Source organism: Vombatus ursinus, unplaced genomic scaffold (genome assembly GCF_900497805.2).
Source record: "Vombatus ursinus unplaced genomic scaffold, bare-nosed wombat genome assembly UNPS02009573.1, whole genome shotgun sequence".
Taxonomy (NCBI): Eukaryota; Metazoa; Chordata; class Mammalia; order Diprotodontia; family Vombatidae; genus Vombatus; species Vombatus ursinus.
In genome coordinates this window covers 12,064,470-12,087,269 of record NW_020949351.1, presented here as the reverse complement: position 1 = coordinate 12,087,269, position 22,800 = coordinate 12,064,470, and the positions used below count along the sequence as shown (strand labels likewise).

Below are 22,800 nucleotides of genomic sequence, written 5' to 3'. Positions count from 1 at the left end.
TATAATAATAAGCTAACTAATATATTCTTTGACTGCGTTGAAGAGAACCATAATGTAAAGAAATAAGGAAGTGATAGTTTCATTGTACTCTGATTAGAAGGCACCTGAAGTATTCAGTTTTGGCTGCCACATTTGAGGAAGTTCATTGATAAGCTAGAGGGCATCTAGACAGTTCTTAACCTGAATTTTGTGAAATTGTGTGTATGTGTTTTATATTGTGATAATTATTTTAACATAATTGTTTTTCTTTTATAATCCATTGTATTTTATTTTAATCATTTAAAAATTATTCTAAGTAGGGGTATATCAACTTTATCAACCTGCCAAAGTGGTTCATGACATTAAAAAAAAAAGTTAAGAATCCTTGAATTAGGTGATGGTAAAGGACTATGAGATCTTGCTATATGAAGATCAACTGAAGGAAGTAAGGATGATTTAAGAGGAGCATAGGGTCAGAGATTTAGAGCTGTTGTTGTTCAGTTGTGTGTGACTCTCCCTGAACCTGTAGACTGTACCATCCATAGGGTTTTCTTCTTAAAGATACTGGAATGGTTTGCCATTTCCTTATTCAGTGGCTTAAGGCAAACCAAGGTTAAGTGAGTTTCCCAAGGTCACACAGCTATGAAGTATCTGAGGCTGGATTTGAATTCAAGACTTCCTGACTCTAGGCCCAGCAGTCTTTCCACTGAGACACCTAGCTGCCTCAGATTTAAAGCTAAATCTTACTTATCTCATCTAAATCTTATCTCATCTTATTTTCTCATTTCCTAGTTGAGGAACTGAGACCTAGAGGATTGTTCAAGGTCATACAACTTGTTAGTAAGTAGAAGAGTTCATATTTGAACCAGAGTTTTGACTCCAAAATCTACTTTCTACCATACCACATGGCCTACCTACATAATGGCATCTACAAGTATTTTAAAGTTGTCTTGTGGAAAAGAGATTAGTTAGACTTGTTCAACTTGATCCCAGAGGGCAAAAGTAGGAATAATGAATAGAACCTGCAAAGAGCCAGATTTTGGCATTATGTTAGGGAAAAAATTTTCTAAAAATTATTGCTAGCAAAAAGGACTGATTTTTGAGATGGGTTCCCTGGTAGTGAAAGCCTTCAGGCAAAGGCTGGATGACCACTTGTTGTATATGTTGTACAGATCGTTCTTATTCATGTACATGTGTGATTGGATTAGATGACTTTCTGAGATCCCTTCCAACTCCACCACACCATTTACATTTTTTTCTCATTAAGATCCATTGTGCAATTGCAGACACATTCAATTAATGAATTTTCCCTAAGCTGGAAATTAATATAACCAAACCCTAGATTTATTTGCAGGCTTGGACATTTCTTTTATCAACTCTGTATGCTTGCTAGTGATTTTTCTTGCTGTTTGTCATTAGATGGTAATGGGAGGACAGTGAGTATTAGTAAGTAAAGAGAAGCAAAAAATTTACAGATAGGATTATACAGTGAGACTTATCTTGTCTCTAGAAGACACATTATCACTATTCAGAGATTGGTGTTATATGATGATCATTTTAATAGTAATGATAGCTCACAGTTATGTAATATTTTTAAGATTTACAAAGTACTTTTGCGTTCATAATCTTTTTTGATTCTCCCAGCTACTCTGTGAAGTAGACGCTATTACTATAATTGTTTTGTAGATAAGGAAACTGAGACTGAAAGGTTAAGTGTCTTGCCCAGTGTCACACAGTACCTGAGAAAGAATTTTAACCCAAGTCCTTATGACTCAGGGTTCAATATTCTACTAACTATGCCATGCTAACTTAAATCAGTAGTTGAGAGGTCTTAATCTGGACATTTATGTTACTGCTTAATATTATGCTGGAGTTAATGATATAGTTAAAACTAGTGCATTAATCACATGTATTTAAATCTTATTAGTTAGAATCTATCTTGCCTTTCAGAGCAAAGGTTTTAGTATTTATCAAAGTTAGCTATTTTATGAATATTGAGAGCTGAAAAGAAATTCATGCATTGGATGTGTACCCATAGATCAGTTAATTTCCCCCATTTATAAAAATATAAATACTACTCATTGGAATTTATTCTGGAACACAGAATTTTATTAGAGATAGACTGGAATTCCTCTCAACAGCCCTCTGCCTTTGGTTATCTAAGGTGGCATTCTCATTTTACAGGTGAGGCAGATGAGTTATATAAAAAATTAAGTGATTAGCCCAAGGTTAATAGGTGAGTTATAGTGTTATCCTAAATAATTTCTCTGATTTCTTTTTATAATGGGAGGAGTTTGTAGGCTTATTGAAGTATGCATGCAGATTTATTATGTGATAAACCATAGTACTGGTACGAAATAATCTATTCTGACCTATTCTCTTAGGGTCCCTCTGTACATGATGTGGAATATGGCCTATCTCTGATAGGTAAACCTGCCCTCCAAGCCCTTTTATATCACAGCAATTTTTATGAACATATGAATCGGATGGTGAAACATTGTTACCTGGGGCGATATATGTTTGACTTGAATTGTTATGCAGCTGACAGCATCGCAGCAAGAAAGAATATACATGGTAAGAATCTTTTATTCAATTTTAATGGGATGGTATTAAACCAATAATTCATCCTCCTCAGGGTTGTTGTTTTTAGCTATACATCCTAAAAGCATTTGGTTTTATTATACTTAAGCATATTGAAATGTTTAAAACCAGAGAGATCTTAGCCATAATATTGACGTCAGAAGGTATGCTCATATATCTCTTTGCCTAATATTAAAGTAAATATATTTCTTACCTTTCATAAGAATGAATTGTTTCTATCCTGTTCATGAGTACTTTTAATTAACATATAAGCTTCTTTTTGAATCTTGTTCTCAGCTGTTGAATAAAATTTATCTTCCTAAATCTGAAAGCTGTCTTTAGATTTATAACAAAGAACAAATGTATTTGTTGCATATTTTTTGACCAAGGAAATAAAATAATACCTCAGAAGGTTCTGAAAAATTATAACTGTTGGAGGTAAGGAACTTTGTGAAATGTACCATTGTTTGAATAGCATGGAGGGTACCAATAAGTGCAAATTTTTAAGAGCATCTCATATTATAAATAATAAAAAAGAGAGGGAGTGCTTAGGAATAGCTCAACATTGTTATAAGGTATGTTCTACTTTGCATACTTTAAGAAAAATATAAATGATTTATATGCTAGAAAAAAACTTCAAAAATAGACGTTGCTATCTTGTAGCTAAATGAAATCTCTGGGTCTCTATGTCAAGATTTTAATGCTGCAAAGCCTTTTTCTGCTAATAGATTTTGCAAGTTTCTTAGTGAACAGGTTTTCTGTGCTCATATAGTTTTTTTTAAAGTGGTAGAGCTGGAAAGCTTATTTTGAGGCATTTGAACTTATTTTTGTTTCCTTCTAAGGAAAGAGTGATTCAGTGTAAAGTACATTGTAACCCTAGTATTTCACATTGCTTAGGAAAGGTATAGTTTTAGCGTTTTCATCCAGTTAATAAATTCAGCTCCAAGTAGTTATTATTCTTGTGTTGTTTTTTTGTCTCAATGTCAATGTCAACAATGTCCCCACAAAATCTACCAAAATCACAGTTAAGCACTGAGGATCTTGCTTCTAGCACATATAGAAGGCTAATGTGCACAATACCTTTTTACTGAAGCCAAGTAATTTTTTTATAGGCCCCGAGTATAGGCTAGTTGCCCTCCCAGAAACAAAGATGAAAGAGCTCAGGGAATTCTAATCAACCTAGGTTATCATGGAAAAATAAAGTATTCCCTTAAAAAAAGAAAAAGTTTGAAATTAAACCAAAGAAGAAAGAGAATCTAAAAAGGTAGAAGGAAAGCCTGATCTGTGTCATCCATTAATTTAATGATCATTAAGTCCTGTCCTTAGCCTGAAGGAACATTCATTCTATTTGGAGGGGGATGGGGACCACATGTACCAGATAAATATTATGTATAGTGTGGAGAAATAAGGACAGATTTGAGAGATATGGAAGTAGAATTGACAATACTTAGCAATTAGTTCTGTATGACAGAATGAGAGAATGGATATAGTTAAGAATGACTTTGAGGTTGTGAGCCTGAGTGATTGGAAGGATGCTGAATATGAAATGAGAAAACTAGGAGGAGAGGTGGGTTGCAGAGGAAAGATAATGAATTCTGTTTTGGACATCTTCAGTTTGAGATGCTTTGGAGGTATTCATTTGGAATATAAGCAGTTGGCAGTGTTCATTTGGAGAGAGACTAGGACTGGATGTCTAGATCTGGGTTCTCCTAGATTTGTTAATCAAATCCATGGGAGGAGATGAGATTACTGAAAGAGAGGGTATCTATAGAGAAAAGAAGGCAGCCTTTGACAGAGCTTTAGAGCACCAAAATAGGAAGTTAAAGGGTAGAAAAATAGGACATGAGAAAAAGGGGAGGACAACTGAGCACTTGTAGCAAAGTAGTAGGTATAATATAATAATAACATATATTATAAAGGCTTATAATGTGAAGAGAAGAGTTGGACATGTTCAGGTTCAAGTCGCTGCTTGTGCTCAAAGGAGTTATGATATGGAGTTAGCTGGTACTAAGAAGGAGACAGTCCAATAAGAGTAAAAGGAAAATAGTGATCATTGTTGACTCCCTGCTGAGGAGTAATGAGGAAAATAATTATTCTCTAATAATAGAGAAATTTATTGTCTTCTCAGAGGAGAGTTACCTGAAATTTGCTTAGGACCCTTTCAAGACTTGTCAAATATGATGATCTCTATCCACTTCTGAGAATTAGGAGGCAGCCAAAAGAAATCTACAAAGCATTTCTTTTTTTTTTAACTCTTTTAAAAAAAAATTAATTTATTTATTTTTAGTTTTCAACATTCACTTTCACAAGATTTTGAGTTCCAAATTTTTCCCCATCTCTCCTCTCCCCCCACCCCAAGATGGTGTGCATTCTGAATACCCCTTCTCCCAATCTGCCCTCCCTTTTATCACCCCCCCCACTCTTCTCTTATCCCCTTCCCCTTCTGTTTTCTTCTAGGGCAGCGTAGATTTCTATCCTCCATTGCCTATATGTCTTATTTCCCAGTTGCATGTAAAAACAATTTTTAATTTGTTTTTAAAACTTTGGGTTCCAAATTCTCTCCCTTCCTTCCTCCCTACCCACCCTCATTGAGAAGGCTAGCAACTTGATATAGGTTATACATGTGTAATCATGCAAAACACTTCCATAATAGTCATGCTGTGAAAAACTGACTATATTTCCCTTCATTCTCTCCCACCCCCCGTTTATTCTATTCTCTCCTTTTACTCTATCCCTCTTCAAAAGTGTTTGCTTCTGATTACCCCCTCCCCCAATCTGCCCTCCTTTCTGTCATCACCCCCTCTTATCCCCTTCCCCTCTGTTTTCCTGTAGGGTAAGATAGATTTCCATACCCAATTGAGTGTGTATGTTATTCCTTCCTTAAGCCAAGTCCAATGAGAGTAAGATTCACTCATTCCCTCTCACCTTCCCCAGCTTCCCCTCCACTGTAAAAACTTTTTCTTGTCTTGTTTTATATGAGATAATTTATCTCATTCTACTTCTCCCTTTCTCCTTCTCCCAGTAAAATCTTCTCTTACCCCTTAATTTCATTTTTTTAGATATCATGCCTTCATCTTCAACTCACCCTATGCCCTCTGTGAGGGCATTTCCCCCACTCACCCACTACCCTAATACTGAGAAAGTTCTCATGAGTTACAAATATCATCTTTCCATGTAGGAATGTAAACAGTTCAAATTTATTAAGTCCCTTATGATTTCTCTTTTCTGTTTACCTTTACATGCTTCTTTTGAGTCTTGTATTTGAAAGTTAAATTTTCTATTTAGCTCTGGTCTTTCTCATCAAGAATGCTTGAAAGTCCTCTATTTCACTGACTCCATTTTTTCTGCTGAAGGATTACACTCATTTTTGCTGGGTAGGTGATTCTTGGTTTTAATCCTAACTCCTTTGACCTCTGGAATATCATATTCCATGCCCTGCGGTCCCTTAATGTAGAAGCTGCTAAATCTTGTGTTATCCTGATTGTGTTCCACAATACTTGAATTGTTTCTTTCTGGCTACTTGCAATATTTTCTCCTTGACCTGAGAACTCTGGAATGTGGCTACAATATTCCTAGGAGTTTTCCTTTGGGGATCTCTTTCAGGAGGTGATTGGTGGATTCTTTCAATTTCTGTTTTACCTTCTGGTTCTAGAATATCAGGGCAGTTTTCCTTGATAATTTCTTGAAAGATGATGTCTAGGCTTTTTTTTTGATCATGGCTTTCAGGTAGTCTAATAATTTTTAAATTATCTCTCCTGGATCTGTTTTCCAGGTCAGTTGTTTTCCCAGTGAGGTATTTCATGTTGTCTTCTATTTTTTTATTCTTTTGGTTTTTGTTTTATAATTTCTTGATTTCTCATAGAGTCATTAGCTTCCATTTGCTCTATTCTAATTTTTAAGGAATTATTTTCTTCAGCAAGCTTTTGGACTTCCTTTTCCATTTGGCCAATTCTGCTCTTGAAGGCATTCTTCTCCTTGTTGGCTTTTTGTACCTCTTTTGCCATTTGAGTTATCTATTTTTTAAGGTATTATTTTCTTCAGTATTTTTTTGGGTCTCCATTAGCAAGCTGTTGACTTGTTTTTCAAGATTTTCTTGCATCACTCTCAATTCTCTTCCCAATTTTTCTTTTACTTCTCTTACTTGCTTTTCAAAATCTTTTTAAAACTCTTCCATGGCCTGGGACTGTTTCATATATATATTTTTTGACTGTTTCATATTTTTCTTGGAGGCTTTGGATGTAGGAGCTTTGACTTTGTTGTCTTCTTCTGGTTGTATGTTTTAGTCTTTGTCACCAAAGAAAGATTCTGTGGTCTGACTTTTTTTGCACAGTTTGCTCATCATTTCAGCCAATTACTTGAGTTATAAATGCTTTGTTAAGGTAGGGGTCTGCTTCCAGTGTGGAGAATGTACTGTCCCAAGCTTTGGGGGTTTTGTGCAGCTGTTTTCAGAGATACTTCTAGGGACCTGTAAATTTTCAGTTTTTCCAAGGCAATATGATCAAGGGCAATGTGTTTACTCCTTTCCTGGCCTGTACTCTGGTCTGTGAGTGACTACAGGCACTGTTTTCTGCCTTGGTACTGTGAGGAGGATTCCCTCTCCACTGCCAGTATAAGCTCCACCACATCAGCACTCCTTGCCCCAGGACCCCCACAGAACTGTGACCCAGATCCAAGCACAGGCAAAGCAAGAGAATCCTGCCTCAGCACCAGTAAAGAGATCCCTGCAATCCCCCCCTGATCACAAATAAACATTTTTTTTCTCATGGAAAGAATTAAGAGTATGCATTTTCAAAATATTACTATAATAATTTCAATAGAGCCAATAATAATTTTACATTTACTACAGATTTTGATGACTCAGTACATTTTGGGAGGGGACAGCGCAGTCCAACCAACCAAAGTCAAGGTCCAAGTTCTCCTTCAACAGTAGACACAGTGGTAAGTTTTAAAGAATCCATAAATGCTCCTTTTTTAACCTATGAAGAAATAGCCAATGACTCTGATTTTTCATAATTGGGTAGGGGAAACAAAGGAAATTGCATGCTGTACTTTTAAAAATTAACTTCAAGGTAAAAATATTTATTTCAACAAGTATTTATTGAAAAAGTATTATGTACTCCACATTGTAATAGTAACTCTCAGCATTACACCAGAAAGATAAAGTATTTTATTTATTAAGCACATATTGTATCAGGCCCTATATGCAAAAAAGAAAGGGAAAAACAGTACCTTCACTCAAAGAGTTCCCAGTCTAATGGAGGAGATAATATGCAAACAACTGTGTACAAATAAGATACATACAGTATATATTGGATATAATGTCAGAGGGATGGCAGTAGCATCAAGGTGGATTGAGAAAGGCTTCTTGAAGAAGATGTGATTTTAGCTGAGACTTCAAGGAAGTCAGGGAAGCCAGCCATTAGTGATGAAAACTTAAATATAGTTGGGAAATAATTGATGATTGATTTAATCAAGGACAAAAACCCCACAAAACAAATAAGACAGTAAATGAGTTGCATAGGCCTTAAATAATACTTGTACTCAGAGGAGAGCTTGCTGGTGGACTAGATAACATATTTAACTAATTTACTCTTAAAAACACACACATACCTATTTTAAGCTTTTCAGGAGCAGGAACTTTATCTTACGAATTGTATCTCCCACATAACACACAATCAGTTTGTTGCTTCATCATATTTCTTTTATGGATCTTTTACTCAAAATCATTATGCAAGAAATATCTTTCATATTTTACCGAGTAGCATAGAATAAAAAATTGGCTATAAAAAGGTCTTCTTATATTCATGAATCTATTTCTTTATAGAATGATTCTTTCTAATTCAAGTATACATTTTATACATTAGCATATTTTCAAATTATGCTTGGAAGTAAATTGATACCTTTTTTTTTTTTTTTGAGACTGGATTAACCAGCATTAAAAGAGAGTTTTTGAGTTAGCATGTTAACAAACTTTAGAAAGTACATGGTAACAAATTTTTTCAGTTTTTTGTAGGAACACTGATATATGGCAGTTTATTTCATTCATCTGCTGACAATTACACTTACCAGAAATTAGTCAAAATGAAAATTAGCATAATAGTTGTACATTTGTTGGTAAAGAACAGTTTAATTTCTAGTAGTGATTATTGATTGGTCTTTGTAAATTTAAGTTTTATTGTTATTTCTTTACAAAGGTAAAGTTTCATTTTAAAAGTATTTCTTGATATTGATTAAAAGTTAATAGTTTCAGATAGAATTTTTGAAAAGATGTGGACCTTTACTCAGAAAAGTAAGTTACCCTCAATCCACTAGATGTCATACTTTCACCACTTTGCCAAAGAACAGTCTGATTATTCTTTATAGGATAAAAGTTTCAGGGCATAATCACAGCACTAGTTCTATTATGACACTATTGGAACAAATCCAAACTTTAATTTCTAATGAAATGGTTACAGTTATTTTAGAAAATTTTGAGCAACCTAGTGTGGTAGTATTTTTGTTATTTTAAGTAACTTTAATGTTGTTACATTGTTCTTTGTAAATAAAAATTAAAAGTAGTACTGTACTATAATAAACCCATAGTAGGTAATCCAGACCTGTACTTTTATCACTATGGGAACTCCTGGTATGGAAACTGCCTTGATGCAGATCAGCAGCTCATCTGTAACTTATGGTCCTAAAGAGTTACTAGGGCACTGAAAGGTTAAATAACTCATCCATAGTAATACATATATTCCAGAGGCAGGACTTTGAATCTAAATATAAGACTTCACATTGATCGCTATTCAATTATATATTATTAGACTTTATGAAAAGTACTGTGATGTAGTAGATAGAAAGTTAGACTTGAAGACAGAAAGCCTTGAATCTGGATTGAAGTCCCACCTCTGACACAAACCACCTTTTTAACCCCGGACAAGTCACTTAATCTCCTAGTGTTCCAGTTTGAGGCAGAGAAGGTACCAATCCATATTGGTAGAGGGAGTTTTCTTACATAAGAGCTTCCTATACTATAGAGAGGCACAGTGGATAAATAAATCTCTGGTCCTAGAGTCAGGAAGACCTGAATTCAAATCAGGTCTCACTTACTAGCTGTGTGACCTTGGGCAAGTCACTTAACCTCTGCCTCAGTTTCCTCAACAATAAAATGGGGATAGTAGCACCTATATCCCAGGGTTGTGAGGATCAAGTGAGATAATAATTGTAAAGCACTTAACACAGTGACTAGCACATTGTCAGTATATGATAAATGCTTATTCTCTCCCTTCCTGTGAAATTGTAGGTATACTCCTTGTTTCCTGTTTTGAGACTAGAATTCTTGCTGTGTATCCTGTCAAGATTTTTTGCATCCTGATTCTTGTAATCCCTTCTAACTTTGGGCCATCTGCACATTTGCCAAATACGACTTTATCCAAGTCATTGATGAAAATGTTCAGTATCACAAGGCCAAACCAGATCCCAGGGCCACACCACCAAACTCCTTCCAAGATGACATCAAATCATTAATGTCACCTCTTTGGGTGTGGCCACTCAACTAGTTCTGAATCTACCTAATTGTATGACTAGATAGATTACTACACATCTATCCATAGCAAGGAAATAGCAAGGAAAACTTTCATCAAATGCTTTGATAAGGCTAGGCAAATTGTACCTACAGCATTTCCTTGATCTACCAACCTAATTAAACTTTGAAGTTAGTCTGTCCTAACCTGTTCTTTGTGAAGTCATTCTGGCCTTTTGGGAACCTTATTACCTATCCTAGACTTGACTTGTCATTTAATAGAAAGGGAAAACAAAAATTTCTCTTTTTTGGTTATCCTCCTCTCCTCTTTATTTCTCATAGTGGTATATTTTTGAAACATTCAAGTAAGGGGCAGTAATGTAGTAGAAAGCTAGATGTTAAGAGATCTGCCTTTTAGTCTTGCTTACTAATTCTTTGTGACCCTAGGCAAGTCATATATTCTTTCTGATATTCAATTTCCTCATCTGTAAAATTATTGGGTTGGACCAGGGGTTTGCTAAGGTCCCTTCCATGTCTAAAGTCCTTCTAGCCTATGAGTTTAAAATGTATTTTGATGAATAGATACTCACTTACCAATCATACACGAAGGATGGCCAAACCCTCTCTCCAAATTGTGGATGTTCTTCTGGAGAAGATCTCATTTTAAAAAGGATCAACATCCATTTTTTTTCCTGTGGATCAATATATTATGGTACTATATTTGATGTGATTTCCGTTTTTGGTTCACAGACTTGAATTAATAATTCTAAATTTGTTTGAAAGAAATGTCACAACTCTCTGAGATTCAGAGAAAGGGAATTCATTTGTAAATATTAATATTTGAAGCTCAAAGAAACTGTAGGACTTCTTCCTATCTTGTATTTTCCACTGTTAGTCAAATATGAACACTTTTTATACCTTCTATTTACCACAGCTCACATTCTATTGTTTTGTAATCCATCAGGACACCAAATCTGCTTTTGATAGAGAGGATGAAAACTGTTATAGTGTCACTTTATCAAAGAAAGATCCAATACCCACCATACCCCTCAACATGGAAAATCATGTATCTAATGAGATCTTTTTATTCTCCCTAAGAAGGCAAAATACTGTGAGAATTATTTTTTTTACTATTGTGTACATTTTGTCTAAACAGTAGAAAACTTCTGTTTTTAATTCCAGTCTCTCTGAAACTGTATACAGCTTTGCTATTGACCATTATTATCAAGAGACTTCAATATATACTTTTACATCTAATTTAAATTATTATTGATTTTTGCTTATTCAAATTCTTTTTTTGATTCAAGCTGTTGACTATACAGAAAAGGTTTAAAGCAAACCTTTGAAGCTGTTGAATCTCTATGTTGCTGTACTAAAAATGCTTATAAACTTTTCATCAGTTTTCATATGAACAGAATTAGAAGCTTCATTGGACAAATGCTTTAAATAGAGATGCTTTGTCTTCACCACTAATGATCTGTCTTTGGCATGTATAAGATACTAAGGCTAAAAATGATGTACTGCATTTTGATTGAAGGGTAAGTGTACCAATATTATTTAGCTTATCAAGGCAAGGGAAGTCACATTTCTTATGCATATATAATATACTATATTTGAAACTAAGTTCAGGTCTAGGTCAGAATATTATTGCTTTTAATCAAAGGCCATTTCAAAACCTATAAGGCAAGAAGTAGTTACCAAATAGTATTTAACATGAGAGTCTCTGTCATGATTTAGTATGTCTCTAATGATCAGGCTTTGAGTCAGGAAGACCCAATTCAAGTCTTGTTTCTGATATAGGCTGGCATTACAATTCTTGGCAAATCACTTAACATCTTGATTCCCTGGGCCACTCTCTAAAACTAGAAGTTGCAGAGAAGGTGCTGGTCTATACTGGTAGAGGGAGTTTCCTCATCATGAGTTCCTTTTGCCAATTAAATCACAAATCTTGTCCAAAAGCATCCCACTTAAAATAAATGACAAAGATCAAAGTAGAATAAAGGATAACTTTACATCAGAATGTCATTTTTAGTCTTAAAACAAAAGAGATTGGCAGATTCACATTTCTCTATGTTGATTTAACTTCATTGTTGAACTTTAATATTTGAAGCTATCATGGTTAAGAAGACCAATGATTATTTCCTATAACATTATTTCCTATGTTATTACCTTTTTGATGTTCTATAGTGGATTTGCTGAGCCATGATCTTATCATAGTATGTACATTCCCACCAGTGACACAGATCACAACTTCTCAGTCCCTTTCTATCCTGTATGGCTTTTATTTATGTCCTCCCACAGATTTACTTAACATACTTGGAAGCTCGCTTAAGTTCTGATTTTGTCAAGATGCCAATGGAGCATGAAGTCTGTCCCTAAGTTCTCTCTTTCTGTCAAGTGCACCACCATTCTTCTAGTCACCTAGCTTCACAACCTATAATTCATTCTTGACTCTATACTCAATTACCCTTTCCCCATATCTAATCATGTGACAAGTCTTATCAATTCTACCTCGTTTTTGTCTCTTACATGCGTCCCTTTCTTTCCACTTACACTACAATCACTCTAGTTTGTTGTCTTATCAACTCTTTACTCTTTTTGGATTCCCTTCCCCAGCTTCTCTACTTTTTTTTCCCTCCTACACATAGCTGCCAAATTGATATTCCTAAGGTCTGACCATGTCACTATGCTACATAAGAAACATCAATAGCTTCTTATTGCCTCAAACCTAAAATATGCCTTCTTCTGTTCAGCATTTAAAGCCTTTCACAATTTGTCTCCTTCCTGCATTTTTAGGCTGATTGCAAAATAATGGCATATGTGCATGTATGTATGTGTATATGTACCACACTAACTCTGGGAAAGTAGGTGCTATTTTTATACCCATTTTACAGAGGAGAAAACTGAGGTTGGTTAAGTAGCTTGCCCAGGGTCACATAACAAATAAATGTGTGAGGCAAGATTCAAACTTAAGTTTCTTAATTTCAAGTCCAGTGCTTTATCTACTGTATCACCTAACTGCCTATGCATATTGCATCCTTCTCTTCCCGCCCCTCCCCCCACCATGTTATACTCACTGTGACCATAAATGATATTTCATCTCACCTTGGGGTACTTGGACAAGCATAAGCAAAAATGTAATGAGAACAAAATGGTATTTGTAAACGATAGTAGGAACTTAGTAAATGTTTGATGAATAAAATTGAATTCTTCCTCTACTATCCACACATTGGATAGCATTCTTTTATGCCTCTTCATATTCTTTTTCTTCTTTTTTAAACCTTGAAACCCTCTTTTAGGAACATATTCTCTCTGATAATTTGGTGAGTAGAGAGGTTTTCTCTAGCTCTTTAACATTTTTTCTCTCTAGAAAGCCAAACATCATATCCCTATGTGGATCACAGAATTATTCCTCTTTCACATGCAAATTGCTGGAAGTGAGATTCCCTGGCCCTGTGTTCTTACTTTTGTGACTTTTAATACAAGCAATATAAGTGAGGCTCACTGATATGTCAATTGTAGATTCTTTCCTCTTTCCTTTTGTGAAAATTGGAACAATATTTGCATTTCTCAAGTCTTGAAATGTCTTTCCAGTTCTCCAAAGAATGAAGTATGCTTCTTTGCAGAGGTGGGGAAATATGGGTATGAAACATTGCCTAAAATGTTAGGCTTTTTTGATGTAATGGTTGGTTTTGTTTAACAGGTTTCTCCTCCCCCACCCCCAACCCCCACTCCCTTTTATGTACTTTATTATTAAATAGGGTGGAATCTGGAGAAGAGGGATAGATGAATACTTTGAAAAATGTAGATGATGTAAAATAAAATAGCAATAAAAATGTATTTGTTTAAAAGAATGAGGTGACAAAAATCCTAGTCAGAGGCTCAGCAATCATATATATCTGCCAACTTTTTCAACAACCTAGAATGTATTTCATCTAGGTCTAGTGACTTGATCTTAGCAAGGGCAACTAAGTATTCTCTGTACTTTTTGATCTTAGGTATTAATACTTTACTATTCATCTTTATTCTGTCATTTCTAATTCAAAGATCATTTTGCCTTTCTGAGAAAACAAAGAAAATAAGAGTATTGAGTTGCGAGCTGTATCTTCTCTCTGCCACCTGTTTTTATTGTCCCATTTACCTCAAGTAGTAGACCTAACCCTTCTTTGATTTTCTGTTTAAAACTCTTTACAACCTAACTCCATACTATCTTTCCAATCTCATTACATGACTCTCTTTTGTGTACTTATTGGTCTGGCCATATCACCCTTCTTGTGTTCCTCACGCACCATACACCATCTTTGATTTTTATGACTTTGCATGAACTGTTGCCTGCTCATGTAATGCTTACCTTCTTCACCTCCCCCTTCTGGAATGCCTGGTTTCTTTCTAGACTCAGTTTGAGCACCACCTTCTGCATGAGCCTTTCCTGGTCCCACCAGCCTCTAATCTATTTAGTGTCATTTCTTCTAAGCCTTCCATATCTGCTTTGTGCTTTTTGTGCATGTAAGAATGTAAACTCCTTAAGTTGAGGATTGTTTCTCTTTTGTTTTCTTATGCCCAGCCCCTAGCACAGTGCCTAAAACAAGGTAAACAAAGTAAATTCTTATTGATTGTTTCCTCTTTTCTCCACTGTAAGTTTTAAAAAACAACTTTTTAAAGCTTAGTTTTAAATACTAGCTACAACTCATTCTGATCTTAAGCACTTTTGAAACTACTGTGCCCTGCTTTTGTAGCCATTCTTGGTTATATCTGTGACTGCTTCTATCTCCTCACTGTGATCTGAACCAGATTAAAATATAATTGGGAATTATTTAGCAAAATAAATAAAAATACAATAAAACATAGATAATGTTGATATGTAGTTTTCTAAGTCAGTATGTGGCCTATAGGGATCTTTATGTATGATTTAGTGGCTCCCGTTTTTTATTTGAGTGTGACTTTGTACTGTATCTTTCTGTAAATTATCCACAATGAGTTTTCTCTACAGGCTGAGGTCTTCCTCTATGTGGATCTATTGACTTTGCATTAACACTGGAATATTTATGCTGTTCATTGGTCATTTCTTGCTATATAACCGGCACACTTCTTTTTCCAATCACTCTGATGATATCCTTTACACTGCTTCTCTACTATATTCCTCACTGGTTATATGCTATAGCCTATTCAACTGAACCCACCGCTTTCTGTTATCCTTTGGTTAACTTGCAGCTTTAATTCTTTGAAGACTGTTGAATTCCATGATTTGTAACCATACAATGCTATGAGAATTTTTTTCTTTGCAGCGGGTGGGTAGAAGGTGAAACTCATTATTACATTAGTATAAGCAGTAGTCTTTAAACTTTTTGGATTGTCCACCCTCATCATTAAAAACAAAAATTGAGGATGTACCTGTATATTTTTTTTTTTGTAAATTATGTGCGTATATAGTATAGTACTATACTATATATAGAACTATGTAGTATAGAACACAGACAAAACTAACATTGAAAAGGATGAGAATAAAAAAATAAAATTTTTTTAAAATTTCTATTTTAATCTACTTTCTTTTCTTTTGTCAATAAGCTAAACTCCATTGAGTAGTTATGGATCTATTTACAGTACAGTGCAGTTTTGCAGTATTCGAAGACTTGATGTAATCAGCATATTGCCATTTGCAAACAGGAAGACCTTATCAGAAGGGAATGCCTCTTCAATTTGTACTCTGTGCTATAATTTTCTATAATGGCAAAACATCTTTGATGAGCATATGTCTCTCTCTCTTTTATGAATGAATGAATGAATGAGTGGGTAAAGGAGGGAGAGGGAAAAGCATTTATTAAATGGCAGGTAGATGATGATGATCAGGGTATAGAGGACATATTGACAGGGAAGAGGGTAAGGCTTTGTGCTTCCATCTTACAGGAAGAATTCTAATTTTTTACTACAAGTTTATCTAAATGGGGTGAGTACCCATGTACACTCTGCAGAATAAGTGGGTAGGGGTTCCGGAGGCAACTAGCCTAACATCATTGGGAAATGAGAATAGGATCTGAGGGCCCTAATGAAGTGGGGTTCTGGGTTTTTCCCTACAGGGGTAGAGATGAAGGGTTAATGACCATTCAAGAAGGAACCCATAGGAGGGTAGATATTGACAGGAAGGCTAGGGGAGAAGGTGCCCCCTTTGGTAACTATTTCCGCATAGCACCTTGAATGAGGTCTAGGAAGTATAGATTAGAGGAAGGGTGCTCCTACTGGTGGTAGTTCTTGCCCAGCTGCTCTGCTTGATATTAATAATAACAGGGTTGTAAAAAAAAATTGTACTACATGATCTCTGGAGTCCCTTTTAGTTCTGGAGCAATGATCTAATGTCTGTTGTTATATCTTTTTTGTTGTTGTTGTTGAGGTAGTTCAGGTTAAGTGACTTGCCTAAGGTTACACAGCTGGTAAGTGTTAAGTATCTAAGGCTGGACTTGAACTCAGATCCTCCTGACTCCAGGGCTGATGCTCTATCCACTGTGCCACCTAGCTGCCCCTATTGTTATATCTTTCAAGGAAACTTATATGATTTTGATATACATATGGGAGACAGCTTGTTGAAGGAGAGCCTCCCAGACAGAATCACAGAATTTAAAGTTGGAAAGAACCTCAGCATCCATCTAGTCCAACACATAACTGAAAAACAATCCTCAATACAACATATTTAGTAGACATCCTGCTTCTGGTTGAAGACCTCCAATTAGGAGGAACCTATATCCCACAAAGTCAACCCATTCTACTCTTGAATAGTTCTAATTGTTCGAAAATCTTTGCTTATATCAAGTGTACATTATCTTCTCTGCAACTTCTACTCATTTCTTATTCTTCACTCTTGGGCCAGGAAGCTGTCTTCTATACAGCAGATTTCTGATATTTGATAACTCATATTAACCAAAACTTTCTCATTCTAGGCCAATGATCTCTAGTTCTTTCATCTGTACGTCATCATATGGCATGTACACTTGGCCCTCAGTCTTGGGTGTACTCTTATTTGACTTGTCAGTGCCCTTCCTAAATTGTGGTGTCCAGAAATGAATGTAGATGAATATGTATTAGTCGTCTTCATTGAGATGATAATTAAACCCATGGCAACTAATGATCTCACCAAAGAGAATCTGTGAGCCATCTTTTCTTTAAATTACAACTTTTTTGGGGGGGGGAGTATGATCTGTTGTCAATGACAACTTGATATGTTTCAGTTTCTCTACTAATAAGTTCACTTGGTCATTGGACAAGAATTTTGCATTTAGAAAGCAAACATAAGACAAAGTCAAAATGGGGACATGATTCAGACGTAAGGAGTGATACATTAAGTAAGTTACGGGAGCATGGAATAGTTTACATTTCAGATCTATGGAAGAATTTAGGACTAAACAAGAGATAGAGAGGATTATGAAATGTAAAATTGATAATTTGATTATTTTAAATTAAAAAGATTTTGCACAAACAAAACCAATGCAACCAAATTTAGAAGGAAAGCAGAAAACTGGGGGAAAATTTATAGCAAGTATCTCTGATAAAGGCCTCATTTGTAGAGAATTGCATCAAATTTATAAGAATTGAGAAGTGAGTCAAATTTTTAAGAATACAAGTCATTCCCCACTTAGAAATAAAAACTATCCAGAGTCATATTAAAAAAATGCTCTAAATCATGGCTGATTAGAGAAATGCAAATTAAGGCAGTTCTGAGGTCCCACCTCACACCTATCAGATTGGCTAATATAACAGAAAAGGAAAATGATAAATGTTGGAGGGGGATGTGGGAAAATTGGGACACTAATGGACTGTTTGTGGAATTGTGAACTGATCTACCATTCTGAGAGCAGTTTGGAACTACACCCAAAGGGCTATAAAATTGTGCATACCCTTTGACCCAGCAATACCACTACTTGTTCTTTATCCCACAGAGATTTTAAACAAAAGGGTAAAGGACTAGGATATTTATAGAAGGTTTTTTTGTGGTGGCTAAGAGTTGAAAATTGAGGGGATATCCATCAATTGAAGAATGTCTGGACAAGTTGTGGCATATGATTGTAATGGAATATTATTGTGCTATACAAAAAATGACAAGCAGGATGATTTCAGAAAAAACCTTGAAAGACTTACATGAATTGATGCAGAGTGAAGTGAGTAGAACCAGGAAAACATTGTGCATAGTAATAGCAACATAGTATGGTGAACAACTATAAGTGACTTAGCTGTTCTCAGCAGTACAGTGATCCAAGACAATCCCGAAGGACTCATGATGAAAAATAATATCTACCTCCCGAGAAAGAACTGATAGAGTCTGAAACAGACTGAAGCATACTATTTCTCTTTCTCTCTTCCTTTTTCTCTCTCAGTTTGAGTTTTCTTCTACAAATGAATAATATGGAAATATGTTTTACATGAGTGTTTTTTACAGATATAAGATTGCTTAGCTTCTTAGAGAGCATGGACAGAAGGGAGGGAGGGGGAGAATTTGGAACCCAAAACTTAAAAAAAAAGAATGTTAAAAATTATTTTTACATATAATTGAGGGAAATATATTATTTAACGAAAGAAAACAAACATAGGCTATTCCTAAGTTCACAGTCATAAACTTTCCAAAATGTTAAAACATATCAGAGATTGCCTTGTGCTGAGATTGCCTCCAGGAACTCAGGTTTACCTCCGTGCCACAGGGAGGCAGCAGCAAAGGATTTTTCTGAACTGGCATATGTATAATAAACTTGGCCTTGAATAGAACACAATGAGCTCATGAGTCTTGATCACAGTTTTTAAATTGCACAGTTTTCAATTATCCCAAACTGCTTGCTTCTTCAAAAATCCATCTTTTAATTTTTTATCCATATCTCTAGGGGTAATATTATCCCTAATATTCTTTATGATGCTATATGCCTACAAATCATAGTAAATTCCACTGCCTTAGGAGAAGTGAAATCATGGGTGAAACACAGGTCAGTGCAAAAACTCTTAATAGTTATAATAAGTACAGTGCAGCATGATGCTCATAAAATAATCAGAGGGATTAAAATAACTAAAACAACTCCTGCAGCAGAGTGAGCAGGTTGCTTTTTAGAAGATTTGTGGAAATTCAAGGGTCTGAATGGCCCTAGATGAAAAGACATGAAGAAATTAGTGTATATGCTAGTGGTAGTAATATCCTCACCAAGAAGATCACAGATCCATCAGAGCAATGGAGAAACATAAGGATCTATACTCAAAAACAATGATTAACCTTTTGAACACTTCTCTAAACTTTTTCTCGGATTTATGAGTTACTTCATGAAACTGTGCTTTTCTTGATTAGAAGCCTTCTGTGGACATCTCTTTTTCTTTTCTGCTAGCTTCATTGAATAGTGAATGTTTATTAAAGCCTTTTCTTCTATCTGCGATCACAGATTTTCTTGATAACTTACTACTCAGCTTACCTCAATGACCTCTCTACCCCTCTGAGGTTGATGCTGAGTATGCTTTCTTCCTCTGCTTTTTTTAATCCCCATTTTAACTTGAGATTGAACTAATTACTTGTTGTGGCTATTGCATATTTGTTTTAAAAGATGATGATTTGGGGGCAGCTAGGTAGCACAGTGGATAGTGCTCTGGCCTTGAAGTCAGAAGGACATGAGTTCAAATCCAGTCTCAGACACATGACACTTACTAGCTGTGTGACCCTGGACGAGTCATTTAACTGCTATTGCCTCACCAAAAAGCAAAAAAAAAAAAAAAAAGGTGATGACTTTCTTGCATTCAACTCTTATTCAATTTAGGAGAATTTTGTGCAGGAATCAGATAGATAGTCTTTATTGTTTTAAATATCAGGCACCTAAGGTCACTGCCATACCATAAAATAAGGCATCTATTGCAGACTTTTAGTGAGTCTCATTTAGCCAAACCATGCATAAATATACAACACAGTTTTTAAATAGACAATGGTTTACCTATAAATTACTTAGCAACATTATCATAAGGTTTTTAATAAATCCTATATAGATACTATAATTCAACTAGAATTTTTTTCTAAGTAGTTCTAAAATCTGTATTTTCAATTAGGGTATTTCAGATTTCCTAAGAATTATACCTTGACTGTACTTGAACTCAGGAGAAATGAGCAATAGGTTTTTTGGGTTTTTTTTTTTTTTTGGTGTGGCAGGAAACTGTATGATGGGGGCAGGGGAGAGAGTAAATATTTTTTCTGATTTCATTCTAATTTGAACACCTGTCAATATCAGTAACTCTATCTTAAAACAAACAGTTATTTTGTTCATCTTCCACTAACATCCTATTTTTTAATCCCTCTTCACAGTATTGAAGAAACTTTGAGGTCCAAATGCTTTGTTTTTAGACCGTACTGTGTTAGGTAGGCCCTATCAACCTGAATGGCTTTAGGTATCATTCTTTTTTTTTTTTGACTAGTCAGTGGGGTTAAGTGACTTGCCCAGGGTCACACAGCTAGTAAGTGTTATATGTCTGAGGACAGATTTGAACTCAGATCCTCCTGAATCCAGGGTCTGTGCTCTATCCACTGCGTCACCTAGCTGCCCTTAGGTATCATTCTTGAAACAGATTTGTTTACCCAACTGCCAGTGTAGCTAAGTTCAGATTGATGTATTACTAGAATATTGGCTACTCGATGAAAACTTTTTTGGCCTGTATTAATTTATGAAGAATGTCTTAATGAATTAGAAATGTAAAAGGATGGCAGTGAGTATTGATAGCTTTGATTTCTTCTGAAATCTGCCTGTCCGTATTCTTTGACCATTTATCAACTCTGGAATAGTTCTTATTTTTATAAATTTGGCTCACTTCCCTATATATTTGAGAAATGAGGCCTTTATCAGAGAACCTTGCTGTAAAAATTTTTCCCAGTTTCCTGTTTTCCTTCTAATTTTGGCTACATTGGTTTTGTTTGTGCAAAAGTTTTTTGATTTCATATAATCAAAATTATCTGTTTTACTTCCTGTTACCCTCTCTATCTCTTGTTAGGTTATAAAATATTCCCTTATTCATAGATCTGACAGGTGCATTTTTACATGCTCTCCTAATTTACTTATGATATCGCCGTTTATGTTTAAATCATTTATCCATTTTGACACTATTGTGGTATGTGGCATCAGGATACCTAGTTTCTGCCAAACTGCTCTCCAGTTTTCCTAATAATTTTTGCCAAGTCATGGCTTCTTTCCCCCAAAGCTTTGATCTTTGGGTTTATTGAAGACTATGGTTATATACTACTGTATATTCTGTACCTAATCTGTTCCACTGATCTACTACTCTATTTCTTAGGTAGTACCAGATTGTTTTGATGATTACTGCTTTGTAATTTAGTTTTAAATCAGGAACTGCTAGGCCTCTTTCCTTGACTTTTTTTTTAATTGATTCCCTTGATAGTTTTCATCTTTTGTTCTTCCAGATGAATTTTGTTACTATATTTTCTAGCTCCATGAAATAATTCAATGGTAGTTTGATTTGTATAGCACTGAATAAGTAAATTAACTTAGGTAGAATTGTTATTTTTATTATATTGGCTCAACCAACCCATGAGCAGTTAATATTTTTTGTTGTTTAGATCTGTGTTTGTGTGAGAAGCATTTTGTAATTGTGTTCATATAATCTCTGATTTTGTCTTGGCAGGTAGACTCCCAAGTATTTTATATCATCTGTAGTTATTTTAAGTGGAATTTCTCTTTCTGTCTTTTCCTGCTGGGTTTTATTGGTAGTATTTAGAAATGCTAATGATTTATGTGGGTTTATTTTACATCTTGCAACTTTGCTAAAGTTGTTCATTGTTTCAATTTTAGTTTTTTAGTTGATTCTGTAGGAGTCTCTAAGTGTATCATTGTATCATCTGCAAAAAGTGAGTTTTGTTTCCTTAATACCTTCAATTCCTCCAATTCCTTTTTCTTGTTATATTGCTATAGCTAGCATTTTTAGTAAAATATTAAATAATAGTGGTGATTATGGATGTCCTCACTTCGCTTTTGATCTTACTGGGAAGACTTCGAGTTTATTCTTGTGGCAGAATAATGATTGTTTTTGGTTTTAGATAGATATTTTGTTGTTGTTCAGTTCTTTCAGTCATGTTTAAGTCTTTGTGAACCCATTTTTGGGTTTTCTTTTCAAAGATACTAGAGTGGTTTGCCATAATTTTTACAGGTGAGGAACGGAAGCAAAAGGATTAAGTGACTTGCCAGGTTCACACAGCTAATAAGTATTTGAGGCTGGATTTGAATTTATATGAGATGATTCTTCCTGCTTCCAAGCCCAGTGCTCTATCTACTGCACCCTGCAGTTGGATAGATAGATATTACTTATCTTTTTAAGAAAAGCTCCATTGATTTCTATGCTTTATAGTGTTTTTTCATAGGAATGGGTATGGTGTTTTGTCAAAGGCTTTTTCTGCATCTATTAATATAATTATATTATTTTTGTTGTTTTTATTATTGTTATGGATCAGTTATCCTGATGAATGTCCTAATGTGATGTCCTAATGTTGACCCAGCCCTGCATTCCTGATGTAAATCCTACCTAGTCATATGTTTAATCTGTATGATATATTGCTGTAATCTCCTTGTTAATGTTTTATTTAAAATTTGTACATCAGTATTCATTGAGGAAATTGTTCTATAGTTTTCTTTTTCTATTTTTGCTCTCCCTGATTTAAGTATCAAAACATACTTGTGTCATAAGAGAAATTTGGTAGTTTTTATTTGCCTACTTTTTCAAATAGTTTATATGGT

The 22,800-nt window shown here is 34.9% G+C and overlaps 1 protein-coding gene across 4 annotated transcripts in view; it reads left to right on the top strand.

The window, feature by feature from the left end:
- RTTN (rotatin) overlaps positions 1-22,800 on the top strand; it is a 206,593-nt gene that overhangs the window by 119,106 nt on the left and 64,687 nt on the right. For all 4 annotated transcript variants that reach the window (XR_003568290.1, XM_027852445.1, XM_027852446.1 and 1 more), the window contains 2 exons: positions 2,364-2,553; positions 7,406-7,497. Coding sequence is in view for 3 of the 4 variants with exons in the window: in XM_027852445.1 (XP_027708246.1) it covers positions 2,364-2,553; positions 7,406-7,497 (282 nt within the window). In the remaining variant the exon portion in view is untranslated. The remainder of the gene's footprint in view (positions 1-2,363; positions 2,554-7,405; positions 7,498-22,800) is intronic.